The sequence below is a fragment of the Seriola dumerili genome, unplaced genomic scaffold, assembly GCF_002260705.1.
Source record: "Seriola dumerili isolate Sdu_G_001 unplaced genomic scaffold, Sdu_1.0 BDQW01000189.1, whole genome shotgun sequence".
In the NCBI taxonomy this organism is placed as follows: Eukaryota; Metazoa; Chordata; class Actinopteri; order Carangiformes; family Carangidae; genus Seriola; species Seriola dumerili.
In genome coordinates this window covers 1,603,657-1,626,380 of record NW_019174444.1, presented here as the reverse complement: position 1 = coordinate 1,626,380, position 22,724 = coordinate 1,603,657, and the positions used below count along the sequence as shown (strand labels likewise).

Sequence of the window (22,724 nt, the reverse complement as noted above, 5' to 3'; positions counted from 1 at the left end):
TATTCTTGTAATTTTGACATCATGACACTTCAGTACAATACATCTTAACAACCACGCGTCAGATTCTCTTGATTTCCGGCCGTCTAGTGTGAGTGCGTGTGTGTGCGTGTGTGTGTGTGTGTGTGTGCGTGTGAGAATGAGCTTTATTTTTGAAAAATGCAAAGATTTAAATTATTTACATATTCATATGTTTGAGCTGCTGTAAGTGAAGCTGAGTTTGTGACACTTTGACACGACCGCACTGACCCCTGTGTGTGTTGCTTCCTTTTTAGATCCCGCAAAAGTTGAAACATCCTGCAGGTTGGAAGCAGATTTGATCCTCATGTGGTCACATCGATCGTTGTTAATTTGAAGGTTCAGTATATTAACAGACTAAGCAGCTCCGGTCTCTGGCCGGATTCGGCCCATGCAAGATGTTAGGCCGGTATGACATGACAGTTCAGTTGAAGTCTTGAAGATGATCCTAAAATCGTGTTTTACTTTAACTGTGAACCTCTGAAGTGATCTTTTAATGTGCACGAACACCGTGTTTCACATCCTCCGCTGTCATTACTGAGTCATCGGCCTTTTATCCATTTACCTATTGATCTGTTTGTAATCATCCTCTCTCTGTAAAGCACTTTGCTCAACATCTGTTGTGCTGTAATTAACTGGACAGAAGTTACAGAAGTGAAAGCTTAGATGTAGTTTAATCCAGTAAATGAAGCTCATCTGTCTGTAGCTTTAACAACCTTTAATATCAGCTCTTTGTCGTGAAGTTTACAACGCTGCTGTTATTTTGTCCAAAACTAAATCAACCCACAAAAATGCACAAACTGAACTCATTGTCATCCTGCTGGGGATATTTATCACTTCAGCCTCTTCTTGCTGCTCACATGCAGCTCTGCAGGATGGCATTTTCCTCCCAGAGATGTTTGGACGTTTCCATTCGCCACAGACAAACTGTAGCAGCCGGAGCAAACAGGCCACTTTCACATCGAGCGCTGAACAAAGAGCAGGGGGCCCTGGAGGAGAAGACTGTGAGTCTGAGACACGGGGAGGCCTTTTTTTTTTTTTTTTCTCTTTTTCTTTTTCTTTTTTGCCCTAGCTGGCACTGGAATGGACTTGTAGGCAGGAAAAGAGAATCTGGGGGGAAAACTAATGATGAAAAAGTCTACTCTATCCCTGTGCCTTCATTAAATACATGGAAAGAACGAGAGAGCCACATCTGGATTCAATCCGCGTCCCTTTGATGGCATCAAGTGTTCTTTTCCCAGATCAGGGGGCTGGAAGCTACGGGATGTCTATGGCAGCTCGGAGCCCCAGAAGTCGACTCCTTGCCATACTGAACACAGTTGAACCCCCCCCCCCCCCACCCCCCTCCTCCTCCTCCTCATCACCTCCACCATCCAACTCCCTTCATTCTTTCACCCCCACCACCTCCCCAAACTGAACTAACCGACACTTCAGTACCAACAGTGAGCTGGACGTGGAGAGTTTAGAAGTCTTTACTTTCATTTCAAGACTTTCTGTTCTTTCTGCTCTTGAGTTCAGATTGAAATATCTTCCTTTTTTTTCTACATTTACTACATTTATCAGTTGGAGCGACTCTTTACATTACAGATTCAGAGAAGAGCCCCTAAAATACGACACCAAGCATTTTAAACGCAAACATTTTTGTCCTGTTATCTGTTAAAAGAAAGTAACGTCCACTTGTGACCCTTCACCATAAGTTAGGACTTGTTATAGTCGCGAGCAGTTTGACCAAAGACTGACTTTCCTTCTCACCTGATGCATTTTCTAAAGGCCTGAAGAGGCAGACGTATCCAGCGTTCAGGCTGACCCCTCATTCTCGTCTTTCTCTCTTTCGCTCCTTTTCTTCCACCTTCAACTGATCTGAAACCACGACGTAACATCGGATATATCTCCAGTTTTACGTCCATAACACTTTGAGAGAGAAACTATAGTTTCGATGCTGTAATTTAAAAACATTTTACTCTGGAAAAATGAATGTTAATTTCTCTTTCAGCACCTGCCAAAGTCAGATGTAATTGGGACTTTTCAGCGTCAGTTGATGGAGTGAAGAGCCCTGACGCTCCTCCACCTCTGATTGGATGAGCCGCTGTAAAGTACCTGGGAAACACACACCTTTCAACTGCAGCTGCTGGATGATGAGCAAGAGGTGCATGAACAGATAACTGTCACTTCACTTAGATTAACCTCGTGCAGGAGCCACATTTTGCGATGATGACTATAGAGGTCGAGAAACCCCTTTAGATCAACCGGTTTGATGATTATCAATAAAGTAGATGACATCACCAATCATCAGTCTGATGAGGCCTAATAAAGAGACTGAACCAGACAGGAAATGTGCTGCAAAAGCAAAATTAGGAGCTAAAAGAAAAAGTCCTGCAGAGCTGCAGACGTGGTGATAAACCTCTGTGGGTGACAGCTTTCACATCACATGTACGGCATGTCATTTCATTCACTGTTAATCTAAAATGATCTGAACCACTTCACAATGAGACTACCCTCATGAAGGATTTAGAAAAATGTTTAGGTTATTAATTTGGTTGCTAACACTTTATAAATCCTAAATAAGAAGATATAAACAAGTTATCAAAGTTTTGATACAGTGATACATGGTCACTATTTGGCAAGATAGATCAAGTTAATGCTTAACATTCATTACTCTTACTAATGAGTTGCTACCATTTATAACTGGTAGAAGGGAGTCTTATTAAGTGTAAAACCCATCACTGTATTAATGAGTTACCAGTTATAAATAATAGTAGCTCAGATGATGAATCTGGTCATTTGATCTGCCATAATTTGATCTGTCAAATGAAACCTTTCGACCGTTAAGATGCTGACGGTGATTCATTACTAGTAAGTTAACAAACATGTGATGAGGCAGCAGGTACAAATGCTGGAGGATGGAGAAAACAGAGGAAGCTCAGTAACTAATGACATATGAGGCTGAACAGTACAGATACATGTGGGCTCACTATTTGGCAAGCAACAGCTCACTGTTACCCTTTCTATCTAATGTGTTATAACAGCTTATAAATATTTATAAAGTGTTAACGAGCTAATTAATAAACTAGTTATAAACCATTCATTAATCCTTTATAATGGTAGTCTGTTTAAAGCATCTTCCAAAACGATGTGCAGGACTGGAGCCGCCTGGAAGCAAGTGAAGCAGGATTTCGTTTGTGTAATTTGTGTAAACTGCACCTTGTAATTATGTCTTCATGCGTGCACCCACAATATCAGGGTCCCTCAGCGCGACATCTATAACATGACTTCACTCAATTCAGAGGTCAGACGGGTGAACAACTTGACTCGTATCTCCAATTTTCTTCAAACTTTCAAATAAGGACTAGATGTATCAAGACACATATCTCTGTGAGCTGAAACATTCAGCTCCACATGCTCATCAAACCCTTTTTAAAACACTTTGCACGACGATGTCAAAATAGTATCAACTGAAACCAAAATATTTCCAAAAGAAAAAGACATTTTTGGAGCAACAGTGATGTGTAACTTGCACTTTCCTGGGGGGCCCCTGGCGGCCCCTAATCAGTGGCAGCTTATAGTTTGCTTAAAGTCACAATGACACTTTATCATTTACATTTTAAATGGTGGATTCAGGCGCATCCAGATTTCAGTTTTCTTCATGTGGACGCATCTGTGGAGAGACTGACTGGCACGGATTTAATTGGTGGCAGACCGCAGGGACAGTCAGGGTGGGTTTATCAACACACATACAGTGATAAGTGTGTGTGTGTGTGTGTGTGTGTCCCTGCTCCCCTCACACTCACAGTCATTATAGGCTGTGAGGTGGTTTTTGCCAACCAGGGTGACAAAAACAGGCAGGAGCAGGGTGTTGATGGTGTTTCTGCTGAAGGGGGGTGGGAGGGGGGGGGGCAGCTCGCGGTGGGGGCCTGTGAAACGTCAGACACAGCATAAAGGCATTGCCACGTAATTACGGGGCTCCTATTATGAGTGTGTGTAAGAGTGTGTGTCCGCCCTCGCAGGGGCCGCAAAGTTTCTTCAAAAGAGAGAGAGAGAAAGAGAGAGAGAGAGAGAGAGAGAGAGAGAGAGAGAGAGAGTCTGCAGCCTGGAGGCGCGGCGGTAACGTCCTGCCTCCTCGCGCCTAGCTGCCGCTGAGCAAGCTTTGCGCACACACGGAGCTTTGCGCATCTGGTCGTCATCATCATCAGCAGCAGCAGCAGCAGCAGCTCTTCCTGCTCAGATGTGACTCAACCAGAGTGGGAAGAGAGCTCTTCGTCTTCTTCTACTTCTTCGGGGAACTTCTCTGACAAACCTCCGTCAACGTCGCAGGAGAAAGAGAAGCCGTTTCTTCTTGTTTGCCGCTGACGCGCTGCGCTAAATGGATTGGCTGTAGTTGGGGGTTTTTTTGTTCGGGAAAAGCAGGCGAGGAGAAAACTTTGCTGAAGTTTGTGTGTGAGAAACCTCCGCGGCTGATTTGGATTTTGAACAGACCCACTTTCTGCTCGGAAGACCCGAGTCTCCCTCCGGCTGGTTCCTGGACACCGCTGCCTGCGCGTTCTGCATGCACGGATCTACTTGGCTCGCTTGTTGTTCTTTTTTCTCTTCTACTCACCGCTCCGTTTTTTCCCGCTGTTCCCCACTTGCGTCATGACTTCTAGCTATGCACATGTAATGGACAGGCAAGCGACGATATCAAACCGCCTGGAGAGTCCGATCACGTCTAACCTGGACAACCTGCAAGCCAAAAAGAACTTCTCGGTCAGCCACCTGTTGGATCTGGAAGAGGCCGGGGAAATGGTCGGCACCCAGGCGGACGAGAGTGTCGGGGAGGCGGGGAGGAGTATGCTGGAGTCGCCGGGGCTGACCAGCGGGAGCGACACGACCCAGCAGGAGAGTAAGTTAAAAGCAAATCGGCAAGAGCTTGAACCCAGACTGGGACTGAGCGGAGGAGGATCAGGAAAAACCTTCTAAATCTGTGACTAAAAAAATCTTAAAATCCCTCCGCGGTGCATTTTAGAGCAGATGTGAAAAACACACGAGCTGTGGAAAACACCGTAGACTACATTTCACACAAACCGTCGCTCTAATGACAAAAAAACAAAAACTAAATTCATTTGTTTTCATTATGTCCTGGCGCGTGTCCGCGTGCGGAGCGCATGAATGGGGCTCTGCAGAAAAGCAGCGCGCATGGAAGGAATCCTTTAGTGAGTTTTGGCAATGCATCATCCCCGACGGCCTCCCCCCTCAAAACGGCCATTAATTTACCATTAACACTTTGATGTCAGTGAGGTATGGTGATGTTGGTGGACATGGTCAGTGAAGTAACCTCGCCACTCAAACTCGGGGGTAATAAATCTCTTTCATGACTGTTGACCCAGATGAGGCCACTTTTTTTAATCGTGAGGTTTTAGATCTTTTTTTATTATTATTATTAAAGAGGAAAAATCGAAATAGGCCGGAAAATTTTATTTTGAAAAAAACTTAGAGTGAGTCACGCGATGACTGCGCCACGTGCATGACAGTTTGTAGTAGTTTATCATGAATAATGAGAAAGGCCAGTTTTTCAGCAACCAGAGTTCCTCCGTGTGTGTGCGCAAATATGAGGCCAATGTAACCGGAGTCTGGTGACTTCAGTGGCGGGTGCTGCTCGCTGAGCGGCCGCTGATGGTCCACCCTGAAGGTAAACCTTCTTATAGACCTGTTGTATTAAAGCGTGCTGTTGCGTTCATGAAATTCGACTATAACTTGGATGAAACCCGCCACTCGCACTCTCCTGCGCGCAGTTGGGAGAGTAAATACACGCTCCCTCCTTCCTCCTCCTTCCTCCTCCTCCTCCTCCTCCTCCTCTTCTTCTTCTTCTACTCAAAGGGCCATTTGCAGAGCTTGACAGAAACGTTATAGGCTTTAATGAGTGTTATTGTTATTTTAAGTTTTAGGGTTTTAAGGGTGTTTTTTTTTTTTTTTTTAAAAAGCTAAAAAAAAAAAAAAAAAAATCGGAGCCGCGGGTGTGAGAAATATGCGGGAGGAAGTGGCCAGGTCACGTCGTTAATTCACGGTTATTTTCGGCCTGTCAAACACTTTCAGAATATCGGAGCCTAATCATTTGTCATAATTACCGCGCGTGTCCTCGCTCCAACAATTAAGGAATCAAATAACAAGCGTCTCATCAGCTCTTATTTTGTGGTGTGATGACTTTAAAAGCAGCAGACGGAATTCATCAGCACGGCTTCAGAAAGCAAATATTGGTTTGATGAGGAGAAACATTTGTGGTGATTTTTCGGGCTTTTGTTGCGCAATGTCGAAGAAAGCGTTCGTTACAGTGTTGTTCCACATTCATGAAAGATTCAGACAGAAATAACAACAAACAAAGTGCTGACTCCTAATTTACACAATCGGCGCTTTATTTTTCCGATTTACTGACAGAAACGTGAAGGCAACAGTTGGCCTGAACATTTTAGGACATTTTAATGTTTTTTTTGTTTTTTTTCTATGTTGCACAAATATATTTTTACAGGTCCTGTTTATTTAAAATATATAAAACGACATTTTATTGTGTAAAAAACCTGTTATTGTTTTAGGAATCAATAACCACTCCTCTCCTTAATTACTTCTGGCAGGAGGACTAATTGACTTTCACTGATTGCTACTAATGAGATCAGTCTAATCACACGTGTTGGCCACACTTGGAGCTGCAGGGTGATGATGATGATGGTGATGATGAAGGTGGCGGGAATGGCTTTGATTTGCTGTTTTAAATGTCACCCTGCAGGCTTAATTAAAAGCTTTCGGAGGCCAAACCGCCGCCTAGGCTCAGGCTCTGCACCGCCGTTCAAATAAACACAGTCCGGAGGTTTTAAAGTCTATCTTTGGCAAAACGAGATTTGGATTTTATTTAGATATTTTTATCCACTTGGAAGAAAGTGCAAGAAAAAAATGGCACCGGGATCCAGAAAATAAATCCATCTCATCTGAGGCTGCTATTGATATTTATTTTTTTTTTTTAAGAAATTCCTTAAGATTTTATTAAATGTATTTTTTTTTTATAAAAACAAAATTAAATCTGCACTTCACGCGCAATTTTTTCTCCAGTCAGACCTGCAGCGCCACATTTCTGTCTTTTGAATAATATAGATGATAAAATAGCCTATTTAATTTAATATATATATATGTGGGCTATAAATGTATAAAATAAAATATTAAAAAATATTTAATTGATACAAAGAAAAATCTCTAAAGTATTGATCCCTAAATACTTTTATTTTGACACGTGACATGTCTAATTCATTTTGGCACTCTGTAATCAGTTTTTTTCAATATATTTTTTCATTATCATATTAAATAACAGATTGAATGTAATTTCAGTTACGTTAACTAATTTCTTTTACTATTTAATAACTATTTTCACAGATCTGTCTTCGTGTTGTTTTCACTTTTCTCCGGTTGTCACGTCACAAACAGGCGGACTATATGACCAGCGTCATGATTTTCATTTTAACCTCCAGCCTGTAAAACGCCAGTTGTTTTTTTTTAGGGAGGGTTTGGGGGGGGGGGGGGACTATGCGCGGTCGCTGGTTAGCCATGTGCTGCTGCCATCAGCATTTACAGCCGGAGTTTACTGCGTCCGTCTCCGCGACAGCTCCTCACTTCAGCCTGCTTCTTTAACTCCGCTCAGGCCCCAAACTGTGGAGGGAGAAGCTCAGAGGGAAGCCGGGAGGAAACGAGATGGAAGTCAGAATCAGATGAGAGAGTTTTTGGTGCTAAAAATGGTTTCAGCCGGTTAAAGTGTTTCCTCATAAACCTGCATCCACAACAGCAGGAATGTGATATATTTAAAAAAAAAAAACAAAAAAAAAAAACACCACGTCTCAATGTAAAGTGGCCTCAACTCAGTTTAACACACACACACACACACACACACACGTTTTAGGTTTTGGTTCTTTTCCTCAAACACATTTCAGATGCAGACAAGATGCAGTTTTTCTGTATTTAACACATTAATAAATAAACTCAAAGTGATTTGTTAAATGACACAAAGCAGCAAATCACATATCATCTATAAGAAATACAAGAACATGCAACATTGACCGAACTACTTCTCCCCTTCTCTGACAGCTGAGTCACTGATTACTGTGCAGATTTTCATGTTACTTGCAAAAACATATCATGAAGACAGAAAGTTTAATCTGTTGGTTTTCAGCCCTGGGGGGTTCGGGTCGCCCACAGAGGGGTCCTGAGATACATCTGAGAGGTCACATGATGATTAACTGGGCTGTGAAGAAGCTGAAAATTGGTTTATTTTTTCTTTTAGCCTGAAAATATTTAGTGATTTTCAAACAGACAAAATAAGCACAGGAGAAAAGAAAGAAAATATGTTTCTTTTTTTCTTGTTAAATAATAATAATAAAAATCTGATGAATCAGTCGGAGGAGAAAAAAAAAAAAAAGCTTTTCAGTTAAAGTGGCAGCAAGCGGCTGCAAGTTTCATCTTAATTAAAGGTCAAAGGCCAAAAAGATTGTGAAGCAGCTTCTTTAAGCTCCTCCACAGTATTTACACCTGGTGCACCTGGAGCCCGAATTCATCAGTGATTTAGTTTGAGGCTTAAAGAAACTAAAATGAACACTTTTACTCAAATTGTTAAGGTCCAATACTTTTATGTAAAATTTCAAATGTAAGATTTTTATTTTTTTTTATTTGCACAATTTAAAATCAGGTTACAGATCATTTCACTCAGGTTGAATATTAGAAAATTCTTTCCACATTATTAAAATTTGCATCAAAACTCCAGTCCATGGTTTCCAACCTGTGGCTCTGGATTCGCAAACGGGTCCTGATTAAATTCCTATAGAGCGAGAAACATTTCACACCAAGTTATGCTCATTTTTTTTGTTTTTTCCTGTAAAAATCCTTCAAGTTAAAAAAATATCAAAAATGATTTGTTGGTCAAACTGCACAAAAACTAAACCGTTTTTAAACATAAACTAATGTCAGTGGTCACCAGTGGATATTGTTCTATTTTTCCGGAAAGTTGGGAACCATCGAGTTTATATTTCATGTACTCTGAGCTGTCTCCTGATTGGTTGAGAGTCAGCGATGACACATGACTGTCAGGGTGTGTTTGTGCGTGTGGAGAAAGTATAATCTTTTAAAAGTATTAATACCATAAAAGTTTATATAGCCTATATATACTCTATTAAAAATTCAGCCGTAAGAATTTTACCTCGGAGCGTTTCAGTGGTAGGATACATGTTCACTGACCTGCAGAGTTTGACCTGACATTTTCTCTTTATTTCATGTCAGGTCTCTACTGTGTTTTCTGATGAAGGAAAAAACATATTTTACAATGTAATTTAAAGTGAAGAATTAGCAGTGAAATGTGTGAAAAGTTGAAGAACTCGCTGTAAAGAATCTTTAAGGTTGAAATGAAAATCCAACAAATTAAAAATGAAAAAGAAGAAATCAAATGTTGTAGATACAATGTTTTCACCTGACATTAACCTCATATCTCCAATTTTTTCAGGCAGATTTCTTATATCTCTTAGCTTTCAGATCACATCTTTAATTATTTAGATTCACTGAGCAAACCTCAAGACCATGAGATAGGATTGAAAGCTCTGGAAAAACCTTAAAGCAAAAAATATCAATACGGCAATGAAACTACTTTGTTTTACATTTTCACTTAAGAGGGAATCATCAGTTTCAATGCGTTGTGAAAATATTCACACTAAACCAAACAGAGAAACATTCTCTCTCTCTGTCACTCACATACACACACACACACACACACACACACGGACCCAAGCTGACGCCATAACACACAGTCAACCTGCAAATAAATTCAGGTGGATCACATTTATCCAAACGGAAGCAAATGTGACATTAAAACATTTAAATTCTGTTTTTTTAACAAAATGTTAATATTAGAACGACTCTAAAGAGAGTTTTTCAGGGTTGGCACCAACTTCGCTGAATACAAATAAAAAACACTTGAGTCGAACAAAATAAATAACTGAACAACAGCAATGTTATCGTGCGTACGTGTCTAAAAGTCACTGTGTTGTCGAGCTGCAGCGATTAAGGGCAAAAAAAAGGAATCAGAATCTCATAACTCCAGATGTTAACTCATAACTCCAGATGTGATATAAACTGAAGTGAAGAAGAAAAAAAAAAGGGCAATATTTGCCTCTGAACTGAGGGAACGTCTCGTTAAGAACCACAACACATGATGTAGAGTTCTCCTCTTTCTCTGCATGTGTGTAGCTACAGATTGTATATATAGATCTGTGTGTGTGTGTGTGTGTGTGTGTGTGTGTGTGTGATTAGGCAGGACCATGGATGAGCGCCTTCTTCTTTTTCCCTGTATGAAAGTGTTATTTTGTGGCAGCAGCACTGATCCAGCCACTCGGAGCTGGACGGTGTTCCAGAGCCGAGCTGGATTATATATTTATTTATTTATCTCTGCGGAGGAGGAGTTTTGTTAGTTTGCTTGTTCACTTGTGCGTTTGTCTGCTTGTTTGTCAGTCAGGCTGTTGGAGCAAGGAGCAAGTGATTTGTCTATGGTACAAATCCATGATTGTTTTGTTTTTTTTTTGTTTGTTTTTTTTTAAGGGTCAGTTGATGTTTGAAACTTTTAAACTGCTCTGTTTTGGTTTTATTTATCTGTCTCTGAGGTTTCTGCCTTCGCACCAGAACGAAGAAAGTGAATGGAGCTTTCAAAAAATGACATTGACAAAATTCAGCAGCATCTTTTTCCCTCTCTGTTTCTGGTGACAGTCCTCGGGAAGCTCTGTGTCAGAGTAACTGCGGAAATGTTTTTGGAAAAAAGATGCCACAACTGAATTATTGCAATGCCTCTTTTTTCCAACCTTACCTTTTAATTTGGGTGAATGGTCCTTTTGAGAAAAGATATTTTTGGACATTTTAACAATTTTTTATACTTTTTTATAAGAAATGTATATCATGGTGGTTCTTTGTGCATATAGAGGGTTGAGAGGGAGACAGGAACTGTGGGAGAGAGAGAGTGAGAGAGAGAGAGGGAGGATGACGATGACAACAGTCTCGGGCCGGGTTCAAACATTGAAGTTGTAGTTTTCCGTCGTACACGTCTTAGCTGCTCGGCCGCTCTACAGGTCGACTGGTCGCTTTATATGTTTTGATGCATGTCGGTAGAAGCGCTCTTTAGTCATAGCTGCGATATCATCTTCAAATGATCAGAGTAAGAAACTGTGTTCAGATCCTTTTGCTCAAGTAGAAATGATGCATTAATACTGTCATTATGCTGAAGTACAAAAGTTTAATCTGTTGTCACATATCAAAATAAAAGCACTGGGCAGCAGCTGCAGGTCAGGTGGGAGAGAGCAGGGTTCCCCAGCTGCTCCCAGTCTCCGGGCTTCCTGTGCGCATGCATGCTGTGGGCAAAAGCATCTGCAGAATTAATGTAACTTAATACAAGTGAAGACCTGAATTATTATTATCAAAATTATGAATGTGTGATCAGTCTGCTGTAGGGAAACCAGCTCCGCAGCTTTTTAGATTGTGATTGAGAAATGAATATTCTTCACAATGATCGATCGTCAACATCAGTTTCGTGTATTTTAAAGCTCTGTTGTTAAGTCTGAGGACAGAACAGTTGTTGTTGTTTGAGTGCGGGTATGAATAATATTTATTATTAAGAATTTGATGTGGTCCGACACGGAGCTTTAAACCTCTTATTTGCTTTAGTTTTGCCCCTCCAGCAAAGAAAATACCTCCGTGTCTGTAGCTGAAACCTAAGCACTTACCTAAACCCCCATCCTACCTCATCTTCTTCTTCTTCTTCTTCTTCTCCTGCAGATGAACAGATGAACACGGAGGAGAAAAAGAAGAGGAAGCAGCGCAGGAACAGGACCACCTTCAACAGCAGCCAGCTCCAGGCCCTGGAGAGAGTGTTCGAGAGGACACACTACCCCGACGCCTTCGTCAGGGAGGACCTCGCCCGCCGGGTCAACCTCACCGAGGCCAGAGTCCAGGTACGAAACAAGGGCGTCACAGCTGACTGTCGAATATAAACCACATCCAGAGACTTTTATTTTGACACAGCCATGATTCCTTGAAGTTTGGAGGTTTTCCCTGCAGCAGCAGTGATTTATCAGACAGGTTCAGCTCCTGATCAAAGAAGATAGAAGCTGTGAAACTAACTCACTCAAAAATGGTTCTTGAAGTTTTGGCGAAACCTGCGGGAGCTTCTTAAGGAAGGGGGGGAGTTATTAAATGATTCCTGAAATGTTTTGTTTGCATATTGGACAGAGGGCAGCAGCAACAGGCTGTGACTGGATGGACGTTTTATAAGAAACACGAAGACATGCAGTCACACGTAAGGGACAAACAGCAGGGCGCCCGGTCTCCCCCCACGTCTCCACATCATCTGTTTGCTCTTACACTCGCAGATTTAGTTAATAGCTCGTAGTTATCAGGGGCTATTAGCGTGTTTAGATTTCATATTGTGCCGTTCCATAATTGGACTGATAAGAACTTGTCAGCACATTACAGAAACTTTATATCACACTCACATGATCACATGAATAATTAGTTTACTGATAGAGTCTGTGAGCAGTTTGTAGAGTCCTCAGAGGACTGGATCTGATCAGAAAAGTGGATGTAATGACGTCTAATTTCCTCAGCGGTTTACAGATCAGTGATAAACTGCAAGTGTGCAACACATGAGGCTGCAGCGGAGCAGGAGCTACACATGATGATGATGATGGTGATGATGATGATGATGATGACGGAGTTGGCCAAATGGAGGATGTCACACATGCAGATATAATCAGACAAATATGATGTGGATTTTACATTTTTAATGCAACCAGAATATTTCTTAGTGAAACTGGCAGCTGTGGCATTGGGTGTGGGTTTGGTGTCATTCTCTCTCTCACACACACACACACACACACACACAGAAAGTGAATGCTACTTTCTCGGTCTACATACAGTTGTGTTAACATCTAGCAAACTACATAACACAGTTTAACTGATCATAGCGCAATAGTCTGATAGAGAAAAGAAGAAGAGACGTTGCTTTAGTTTTAGTTAAATTAGCAACTGAGAGACTTCACTGAGAGAAACCTCAGTGAAGTTAAATGAGTCTTTACGTCTTTAACCATAAACCACAAAAATAAAATGAAATAATTACTAAAATAAAATAAAAACCGCAGAAATGTTTTAGCTACCAAACATTTTTTTCTCCCCAAATTTGTTTATTGGATTTTCTACAACACAAAAATTTAATCACATCAACATCTCCTGTAAAATCAAAATTTAAATGTGAACCAAACTCCCCATGCACAGCCAGTATCAGCGATCAGGTGGTGGTTGGTCGCAGGAACGTCTCAAAGTTACCCACTGCACACTGAGATGACCTCACTGTGACTTTTAATGAGAGCCTACAACACGCTTCGTCTGCCGCTTCTTCAGGTTCGCTCGGTATAGAATAAATAAATAGATAAATGTATTGATTTTTTTTTTGTTTTTAGAAACATGCAGCAGTGGGTGGGTGTAGTCTTTTAAGCCCCGACTTTACTGCCCCGTCAAGCTTGTAGCCTGACAGACAAAACCCAGGGCAAGAAGGAGGAGGAAGTGAAGGCAGTTTCTGTATCTGGATTTGTATGGACTCAGAACTTCGCTCATCTAGATTATAGCAGCTGAACAGAGACGCTGTTTAAGGAGATTTAACCAGTTAACCAGAGATTTAACCAGATACTCAACTGTTAAACTGTGAAACCGAAGGAATAGGAGGAAAAACATGTCACCCCTGGTCCCTAAATGCCCTTGGTTGCTCTGGATAAACACTGAAACTAGACGAAAGCTTGTCAACTAATAAACAAAGAAAAAAGTTTTGAATGCACAGATCTTACTAAACAATGATATGACATGAGAAGCAATAGAGTACATCCTCCTGCAGATAAATACGTATCTATAATGCCTTTTTTGTCGTATATTTTTCTGCCCTCTCTTCAATCGACGCAGTGAAAGTATTTGTTCTGTGGGCAGAGTGCGAGGGGAAAGAGGAAATGGTGATGGAGGGAGAGAGGCAGCACATCTGTGATTAATGTGTAGCAGAGAGCGACGCAGAAATCCTTTGATAAAAGAGACTTTGGGCCCATTCCTGAGGCTGTGCGTCAGCGGACAGCGCGCCCCTGTGAGGAGCGCTCACCGTTTCTAATAATGGATTCGATGTAACAGCAAGGAACAACATTAGCACCCCCCTAAACACACACACGCACACACACACACACACACACACACACACACACACACACACACACACACACCCATTCCCCTCAGGAGGTGCTGCTGATTAGGGTTAGAGAATCATTTAGAAAAAAAAACGTTTGTTTAAATGGTTTTTAAGGCCTCTGTTCCTTTAATTGACGAGCAGGACGCCTTCTGTTTGAGTCTGTGTGATAACACAGCCTGTTCTGTTGTTTTGTGTTAAAGGTAGGCAATATCACCACGGCAACAATCAGCAATACCAATACTGATATTATTTTATGTACTTATCATGTGGAGGGTTGTTTTGATGTACACATCACTAATACGTCTTTACTGATCATCACCATATTAAGGATTCCTTGTACATTCTGTGTCACATGCTTAACCAACAGTAACTGCTGCATGCACACGCACACAACTCCACCACAGAAGAAGAGAGTTAGAGTTCCCATTGTGTCACCAACACTGCAAAAGTGTAAAAAAAATCGGTTGCCACATAATGAAAGAACAACTTTAGATGTATTTTAATTATTGTGATGAACAATAATAACACAAAGTTACATCTTAGTTAAAAAAAAATGCAATCCAAAAGTCAAAAACAAACAAACAAAAAAAAGCCTTAAATGAGTCCATGCACTCAGACCGCCTTAAATCTCCACATTTAAAGGCTCATATTCCTCTTAAATTGTCATTAAGGGTTTTTTGAAATTTAAGTTAAGTTATAAAACCCTTAATTATGAATGTGAGAGCACGTGAGCAGAGAAGTTCATTCTACACTCTGGGACCATGTGTTGCATATTCAAGGCCCACTAACTTTTAGGAGCTTTCAGCTGTCTCGCACAGTCTTCGTCAGCAAACTGGTGCTAGATAGAGTGTCAGTGTTTCTTGTAATGCGTCACGGGATGATGAATGAGATGAGATGAGGCTGAAAGCTCCAGTGGAGGACCTTAGTGTTGATTGTTAAGGAGCCTCACTGTCTCTACATGAAGGACACGTCTCACTGGCTCTGGATGTGAACTGTGCGCTGCTGATTCATCCAGTAGAAACCGTAACTCCTGATGATACTGGGCTGGTTCTTCTATTTCTATCAAATCTAAATATTCTAGATGAGTTTAGACCTTTTGTCCCAACTTTGACCAAACATATTTGGTATCTTTAGAGCTTTGATGACTTGTCTAAAGAAGAGTTGACTGAGGTGTTTGTGATGTCACGTGGCTCATGCTGTTGTTCTCTCCTTGGTTCCAGGTTTGGTTCCAGAACCGGAGAGCTAAGTTCCGCAGGAACGAGCGCGCCATGCTGGCCAGCAAGAACGCCTCGCTCCTCAAATCTTACTCAGGAGACGTGACGGCGGTGGAGCAGCCGATTGTACCGCGCCCTGCGCCACGCCCTAACGACTACCTGTCCTGGGGCAGCGCCGCCCCCTACAGGTAGAGTCCGCTGTCACCCGCCACCACCCAACAACCTGAGGTTCACTCCTCATTAACACACAGCACAACACCGGTGATCTGCAGCGCAGTGGTGGAGGAGGAACTAGAGTTTAGCTTCACTGGCTAAAATCCTCATATCTCCACTTTTTATTTCATTTGAAGAAAGAGGAAAGGGAAGAAGAGAAGGAGGAGTAAAGGACTCAGGAAAGAGGGCAGGGAAAGAGTAGATAGGATAGTAAGAAGGAAGGAAATAAGGGAAGAAGGGACTGAAGAAAGAAAGAAGGAATGAAGTGAAGAAAGACGGGACAGAAAAAGAAGGAAGTGAAGAAAGAATAAGAAATGTAGAAAAGGAAGGACAGATGGGAAAGACATTAGCAAATAAATAACAGAAAGAAAGAAAGAAAGAAAGAAAGAAAGAAAGAAAGAAAGAAAGAAAGAAAGAAAGAGAGTTAACATGTAAAAGGGGGAGGAAGAAAAGAAAGAGGCCGAACATCAAATCACTCAAGTGTATCCAGTTGAAAAAGCACAAGCTGAGACCACAATAACCATGTGTTAACACCACCATAACACACACACACACACACACACACACACACACACGCACGGTGACCCTGGCACCGCTCTCTGTTATTGTTTCATTTCCTCCTCTTCCTCTACCTGCACATACTCCTCATAGTTCCTCTGCCCGTCTTCATCTCCTGTGATCCACCTGGACTCAGACCGGGTCAGACCTCGGTGTGAGGACGACCATCTGATTGAAATCCTTTCATACACTCAACCTTTATTTATACACAGCGAGTACACAGGACGACGAGTGCAGGAGTGATATTCTCCATTTTCCTTATTATCAGCAAATCTCATGTGCAGAGCCAATGTCTCCAACTAATCTTGTGTGTGTGTGTGTGTGTGTGTGTGTGTGTGTGTGTGTGTGTGTGTGTGTGTGTGTGTGTGTGTGTGTGTGTGTGTGTGTGTGTGTGTGTGTGCGTGTGCGTGCACCATGTTGTACCATGAACACACACACACACACACACCTTCCTGCTGCCTCAAATACGCACTAAAGCACCAGATGTGGATTAATACGCTGCTGAAAATAGTCCCCAACAAATGCACTATTTCCTGCTCTTTATTTGATAAAACTACAGTAAGGAAATTACTTTTATTTTGTTTTTTTTTGTTTTTTTAATGAAACAATATATTTGAACTGTTTTTATGAATTTCCATCTTCAGTAGGAACCAATCAGCTCGGAGCTGAGGAGGGAAGTGTTGAGAGACGGAATAACACACTGTTGGTTTTGGTTTTTTCATGAGATTTGCTGAAAATAAGAAAAATATAGAATAAATACAAACTGATCCTTTAATAATCTGAGTCAGAGCTAACTATCAAAACCAATTCAGGTGCAGGTGAAGTCAACTCATTTGTGCAATTCAGTCCAGGAGGAGAAAAACATTTTGATCATGATTTGTACCTGAGATGCTGAGTTTTCCTAAATGTAGGTAAAGTGTGGATCTCCTCTAACTATTGGAGGTCTACACGCTCAGGGGGCGTCGCTCTGTTAATTCAGCTTCTCTCTGAAGGTGCTGCTGCTCTGTCTCTTAGCTAATCTCACTCCAGTATAACCAGACCACATGTTCAGAGTAATGAGCTGAACCAGAATTTTATTTATGAGACTTTTTACCTTTCTCCACTACAGCTCAGAGGGTAGTTTTTGTTCTTTTTATTCCACTACATATGTGACAGGTGGAGTCACCGCTCACATTTCAGATTTAGGTTTCTGAGATAAGTTGTCCTGTTGTCTGGTCAAAACCTTCAGACGCTCTGTGAAGCGACTTTCAGACAAACAGCTGTGCACGATCTCTTTTCCCTTTCTGTCTAATCTTAACAAGCAAACACTTTTAAGAAATATTATAACATGATTTTTAAAAAAATATTTTCATTTTAAAAGACTAACAAAATGTATTCAGCAAAGACAAAGAGAAACAAATGATTCCTGTTACCCGTTTTTAGATAAGTAAAGAACTGAAAAGCTTGTGAATCTTCCCGCTGTGGTTTTACAGTATCTTTCTGTTGCTTTGGTTCAACTTTTACAACAACAAAAGCGTCATGCTTCATTTAACGTTTAAACACAAACTGCTGCGCTCACGTACAAAGTGCAAAACACTAAATCACACGCTCAGGCCTCAGCAGAGTAAACTGTTTCAGGCTTTATAGCATTGTAGCATTATAGTAGCCTATTGGCTTGTAATTTCAACAAATATATCATTAAAATATCTAAAGATTGACGGTCACCAGAATTCAGGATTTCCTATAAAGTAAAGTGTAAGTCTGAGTAAAGTCAGACTTGAGGCCACAGTAGATTTAATCTACAAATTCAGACTTTCACAAAGAAGTTTTACATCATTTCAAATGCTTCTCTGTAATTCATTTTGTTCTTGTTGCTATTTGTTTAATCTTTAAAGAAATGATCGATGCATTATTTGATTATTTGATAATGATCATTTTAAATTCTATTAGGAACATAGTTAAGTTACTGCCTTTCCCTCCTCTGTCTCTGCTGTCCTCCTCCCTGCAGACATTTTTCCTCTCAGCATAAAGAACCGTCCTCCGTGCACACACACTGTATCTAACTCCAAACTAATTGTGTTGAATCAAAACAGCCCCCCCCACACACACACACACACACACTTCCCCCCCCCACTGCTCTCCTCTGTCAGCGTGACCAGCGTGACCAGCGTGACCAGCGTGGGGGTGGGTGGGTTGGGGGGCGTGGACAGATCTCATGACCCTCCTGACGAGGTGATAATGTGAAAACAAACCGTATTAAATCCACCGCTGACCCCTGTGACCTCTCTCTGCTACACTACACCAGATAATGAACGCTGCTCAGAGAGACAGCGCTCTACCGGGCAACATTTTTTGTGACTCTGGTTACATTGGTCATGATTTACAGTAATCCTCCGTTATGAAACTCAGTATAAAATGTCGAAGCCTGCGGCCGCGGCTCAGACTCAAACTCTTGAGCTTTCTTGGCCGGACGCGGGGCAGCGAGGGAAATCTTCTGTGAAGCAGGAATTATGCTATGTGGTGCTAACACTTCACTGTATATTATCCTAAAGCTGGTATCCGATGCCGGAGGGGGGGCCAGTGCGAGTACCACAGAAAATGCTGCCCTCAGAGAACAAGTACGCTTTCACTTTACTACATCTAGTTCTTTTCTTATTGTCTTTAAAGGAGCATACCGCTGTTTTTGCACATTTTAGTCTTTACTGTTTCCAAATCCTTACTTGATTTCTCTTTAGAATTGTCAAGATGTTTTCTGATTTCCTTTTTTTGTGCCTTTTGCAAATGTCTTTGTGTTATTTGTGCACTTTAACTTAAATACAGCGAGTTCTCTGTTGTTGTCTTTAAAGGATCTTTGCAGTGTTTTTGCATCCAAGAAGAGTTGAACTGGACTTGGTTGTGGAGACTTGAAGACGTTTCCCCTCTCATCTAAGAGACTTCTTCAGTTTTAGACCTGAAGAAGTCTTCAAGTATCTACAGCCAAGTCCAAGTTGCCCTCCATTCAGCTCCTCTTGGAGAACCATGACCTGGCCTTTTGAAAAGCGTTAAATGAGTGTTTCAGAACTTCTTCCATTCCTGTAGCTGACAGTTGTTTCCATTCATTTATTTCTGTCCAGTAAAACCAGTAGATAACGATAATTAAAATATGCTTGAGATGTAGAATTTATCAGAGGGTTACCTCTGCTTTTGTTTTCATCAAAGTCACATTATCAGTTTGTGGTAATGTAGTGCAGACCGTTTAAATCCGTCTGCGCTCACGACTGATAAAGATGAGGAAAGAAAAAGAAGTTAACAAGCCGGCCGACAAATGTGTTTTCAATTGAATCTGCACAAAAAGATGAAACAACACCAGCACACTGGGATGTCTCCTTACATAGACGTGACAACATTGTCAACTTTTTTTCTTTTTATTTTTTATGTTGACAATCTTGTCACATTCATGCAGGATAAAGGGGCGGGCAGTGTTCGCACGTTGTTTCATTTTCGCTCCGAAGGACGTGGATGTGCATTTATCCGTAGGAACAGAGAGGAGGACTTCACTGTAACAACAGAAACAAACATCAGCTCACTTTTCTGCAACAAGGTTATGGCATATAGGTCAAAACGTTTTAATTGTGAGCTTAGCATTTCTTCTAAGTAATTAAAGCTCCACTGTGAGACTTAATGCATTCTTGGATTGGCTGTTTTAAAAGACTAAATATCAAGATGAGCACAGATGAGCTGCCAGATTTGCCACAGAGGCTGAGTTGGAGGCTCTTTGGTAGCAGACGACGACTTTCTTGGCCTCTCATCTCAGCAAAGTATGAACTTTGTTTGTTCATTAACAGATTTAAGGAGGGATTGTTATTCCAAAGCATTCCAAAGCAGACTGGACAAAAAGAATAGTTTCCTCTGGGATTCTGGATAAAAACTCAAAAACATATTTTTATCCGAGAAACAAAAAGTACTTCAACAAAAGAGACATTTCTCTAAATTGTTTGCCAGGCAGGACTTGAGTCAGCTTTGGCTTTAAGCACCAGTTGTGCAGTTAAAATGTTCGTAATTCACAAATCTTACATGTTCTGAAGAACGTTGATGTTACCATCAGGTTAAGGTGCAAAAACACTGGCGAAGTTCCTTTGGGGGTTTTTTTTTTTTTTTTTGGGTTTCTGAGTCTTTACGTCAGATTTAGTTTAAATCTCTTCACATGATCAGTCCAACCTTTTCAGCTCCATATTTCCACAGCTGCAGCTCATGCTGAGCTTTAGCTCGCTGTCAGCCACAGGTGACGTGACCTTTTCGCCTCTTGTCTCCTCCTCTTGTCTCTCAGCGCCATGGCCACCTACCCGCCCACCTGCTCCAACACCAACACGTCCCAGGGAATGAACATGGCCAACAGCATCGCCAACCTGCGGCTCAAAGCCAAGGAATACAGCTTGAACCAGGTGCCCACGGTCAACTGAGCGGAGGGGAGGCCTGGGGGCTCGCACACACAGGAGGGGAGGGGACCCTCTCTACTGCTGGACCCCACCCCCCCCCCACCCCCACCCCTCTCCACAGTCGGACACCATCTCTGGGATGAGCGTCATCTCACGCAACCTGGATCGTGACGTCTCCTCTCCTTTCTGGAGCAGCCTTGATGGCGCACTACTACATTTATACGCAGAGTGGTGTCAGGATTTTTCCCTAAGTCGCCTTATTTTTCTGTCCTGAGCATCATCAAACTCTTTGTACAAACAGACATCTAGACTGGATGTTGTAGCTGAATATCTGCATAGTTTTACATTTGTGATTGTGACTGAAAATGGAGGGCGAGATCCTCAAAGATATTTTTCTTTTTTTTTTTTTTTAAATCAGAGATCTTGTTCTCGACGGAAACTCATGTACGGACTACGTGGAATTCCCTCTGTCCGTTTTGGATGTGGTGTTGGATGAAATTACACACCAAAACTGGGATCAACGACTCCTTTTTTTTTCCTTTTTAAAATCAACAAAAAAACTGACAAGGACTTCCACATTTATGCAACTTTTTTTTTTTTTTAAAGATAGTTTTGTTTTTTTCCACATTTCTTTTCATGTTATACCACTGACATGCAAACATTTTCAACGCATTTTCATTTTCATTTTCATGTAATAGTCCAATATAAAGGAGAGGCTAATGTATTTCTGAATCCAAAACCAGTAGATTCTCCTTATTTCCTATGATATCCTTTATCTGTAACAGAATAAAAACTTGTATATTAATAAAAATGCATTTCAAGCAAGTGTCCACTTCACCAGATCTCAGAAAAAAAAAGGGGGAAAAATAGTTCTCCATAATAGTTTCCCAATTTTTTGGAGCACTCCTCCAGTTTTTCAACTGTGTCCTCGAACAAACTCTGACTGAATCTTTATGGTTGGATGATTTGTAACTTATCATAACAAAAAATATATGATTGCTACAATCCAGTCAGGCTTAAACTCTGCTTCAAAAACTATAAGAAATAAGTATGTTTATAGTTCAGACCTTGGAAAGCAAAATGATCTTGGACCTCGTGCACGCCCCATAAAAGAGAAGATTTACAACTCGAGAACAGATTCTCCTTCAGAGAAACCTCAAGCTGCTCCTGCTTTGTGTGTTTTCTTTTTTTTTTTTTCTTCTTCTTTTTTTTTTTTTTTTCTCATTACCGCAACCTGAAATTTTCATCTTAAAAACAGGATATTTATGAGCAGGGAAATCCTCTCCTTAATATGGAGGGCCCCTGGGCCTCGTTTCACTCCCGCGGCTGTCACACAAGGTGTTTCTTCTCCTTGGCCCCTCATAACCCTCACCGTCAACAAACACATGTCGACGGTTGTCCTCGCACGGCGCACGAGGGCCGTAAAAGTATGAAATCGCAGCTGATGGTGCTGTTTGGATTTTTGTGAAGGAAAAATTGCTGAGGAAATGTTTTTTTTTTTTTTTTTTTTTTACAGAGGTTTACTGATGGCAACTCACAAATATACAAGAAAAATGATTTTGCTTCTTTGTCATAAACCAAACTCCCTTCAGAAAATCTCAAGTTTCATTTTTCTCTGACAATAGTAAATATAATATACACTGTTAAAATGGTGTCTATAACATATTCTCATATTCTGCTAAATTCGGCAAGAATTCAAAATTCATTTTGTCTTTACAGTTTGCTGTTTGCTCTGGTCTCTCTGCTGCTGCTGCTGCTGCTGTTCTCTGGTTATTCAGTGTTTTATCGTCCTGTTTAGTGGAATTTGTGGTTCAGTGTGGCTTTGATATAGTGGTATTTTTACTTGACTATTCTGACCTGACAGTGTCAGATTCGGATTTTTACATTCAACATGCGACAAGCACATAAAATGTCCATGTTGCTCGGTAATAATCAGCCTTGTTGTCGCTTGATGTCACTCCTGTTTCTGAGTTTTCGTAAAGACTTTTAGAAAGAGACTGAAATCTGAGAATTTGGCTCGTGATCCTCTATCTGCTTGAGAGCAGGAAAATCTTTTCATCCTTTCATTGTCTCCAG

At 41.2% G+C, this 22,724-nt stretch overlaps 1 protein-coding gene across 2 annotated transcripts; it reads left to right on the top strand.

Moving 5' to 3' along the window:
* Nucleotides 1-4,596: 4,596 nt before the first annotated feature.
* Nucleotides 4,597-20,672, top strand: prrx1 (paired related homeobox 1). 2 transcript variants are annotated; one of them, XM_022753099.1, is made up of 5 exons: nt 4,597-4,891; nt 11,827-12,002; nt 15,490-15,671; nt 18,786-18,851; nt 20,540-20,672. In XM_022753099.1, exons 1-5 carry the CDS (start codon nt 4,645-4,647, stop codon nt 20,670-20,672), a joined length of 804 nt encoding a protein of 267 aa, XP_022608820.1. In that variant the 5' UTR covers nt 4,597-4,644. The 2 variants fall into 2 exon arrangements, with proteins under 2 accessions (XP_022608820.1, XP_022608821.1); XM_022753100.1 differs by lacking the exon at nt 18,786-18,851.
* The last annotated feature ends 2,052 nt before the right edge of the window (nt 20,673-22,724 follow it).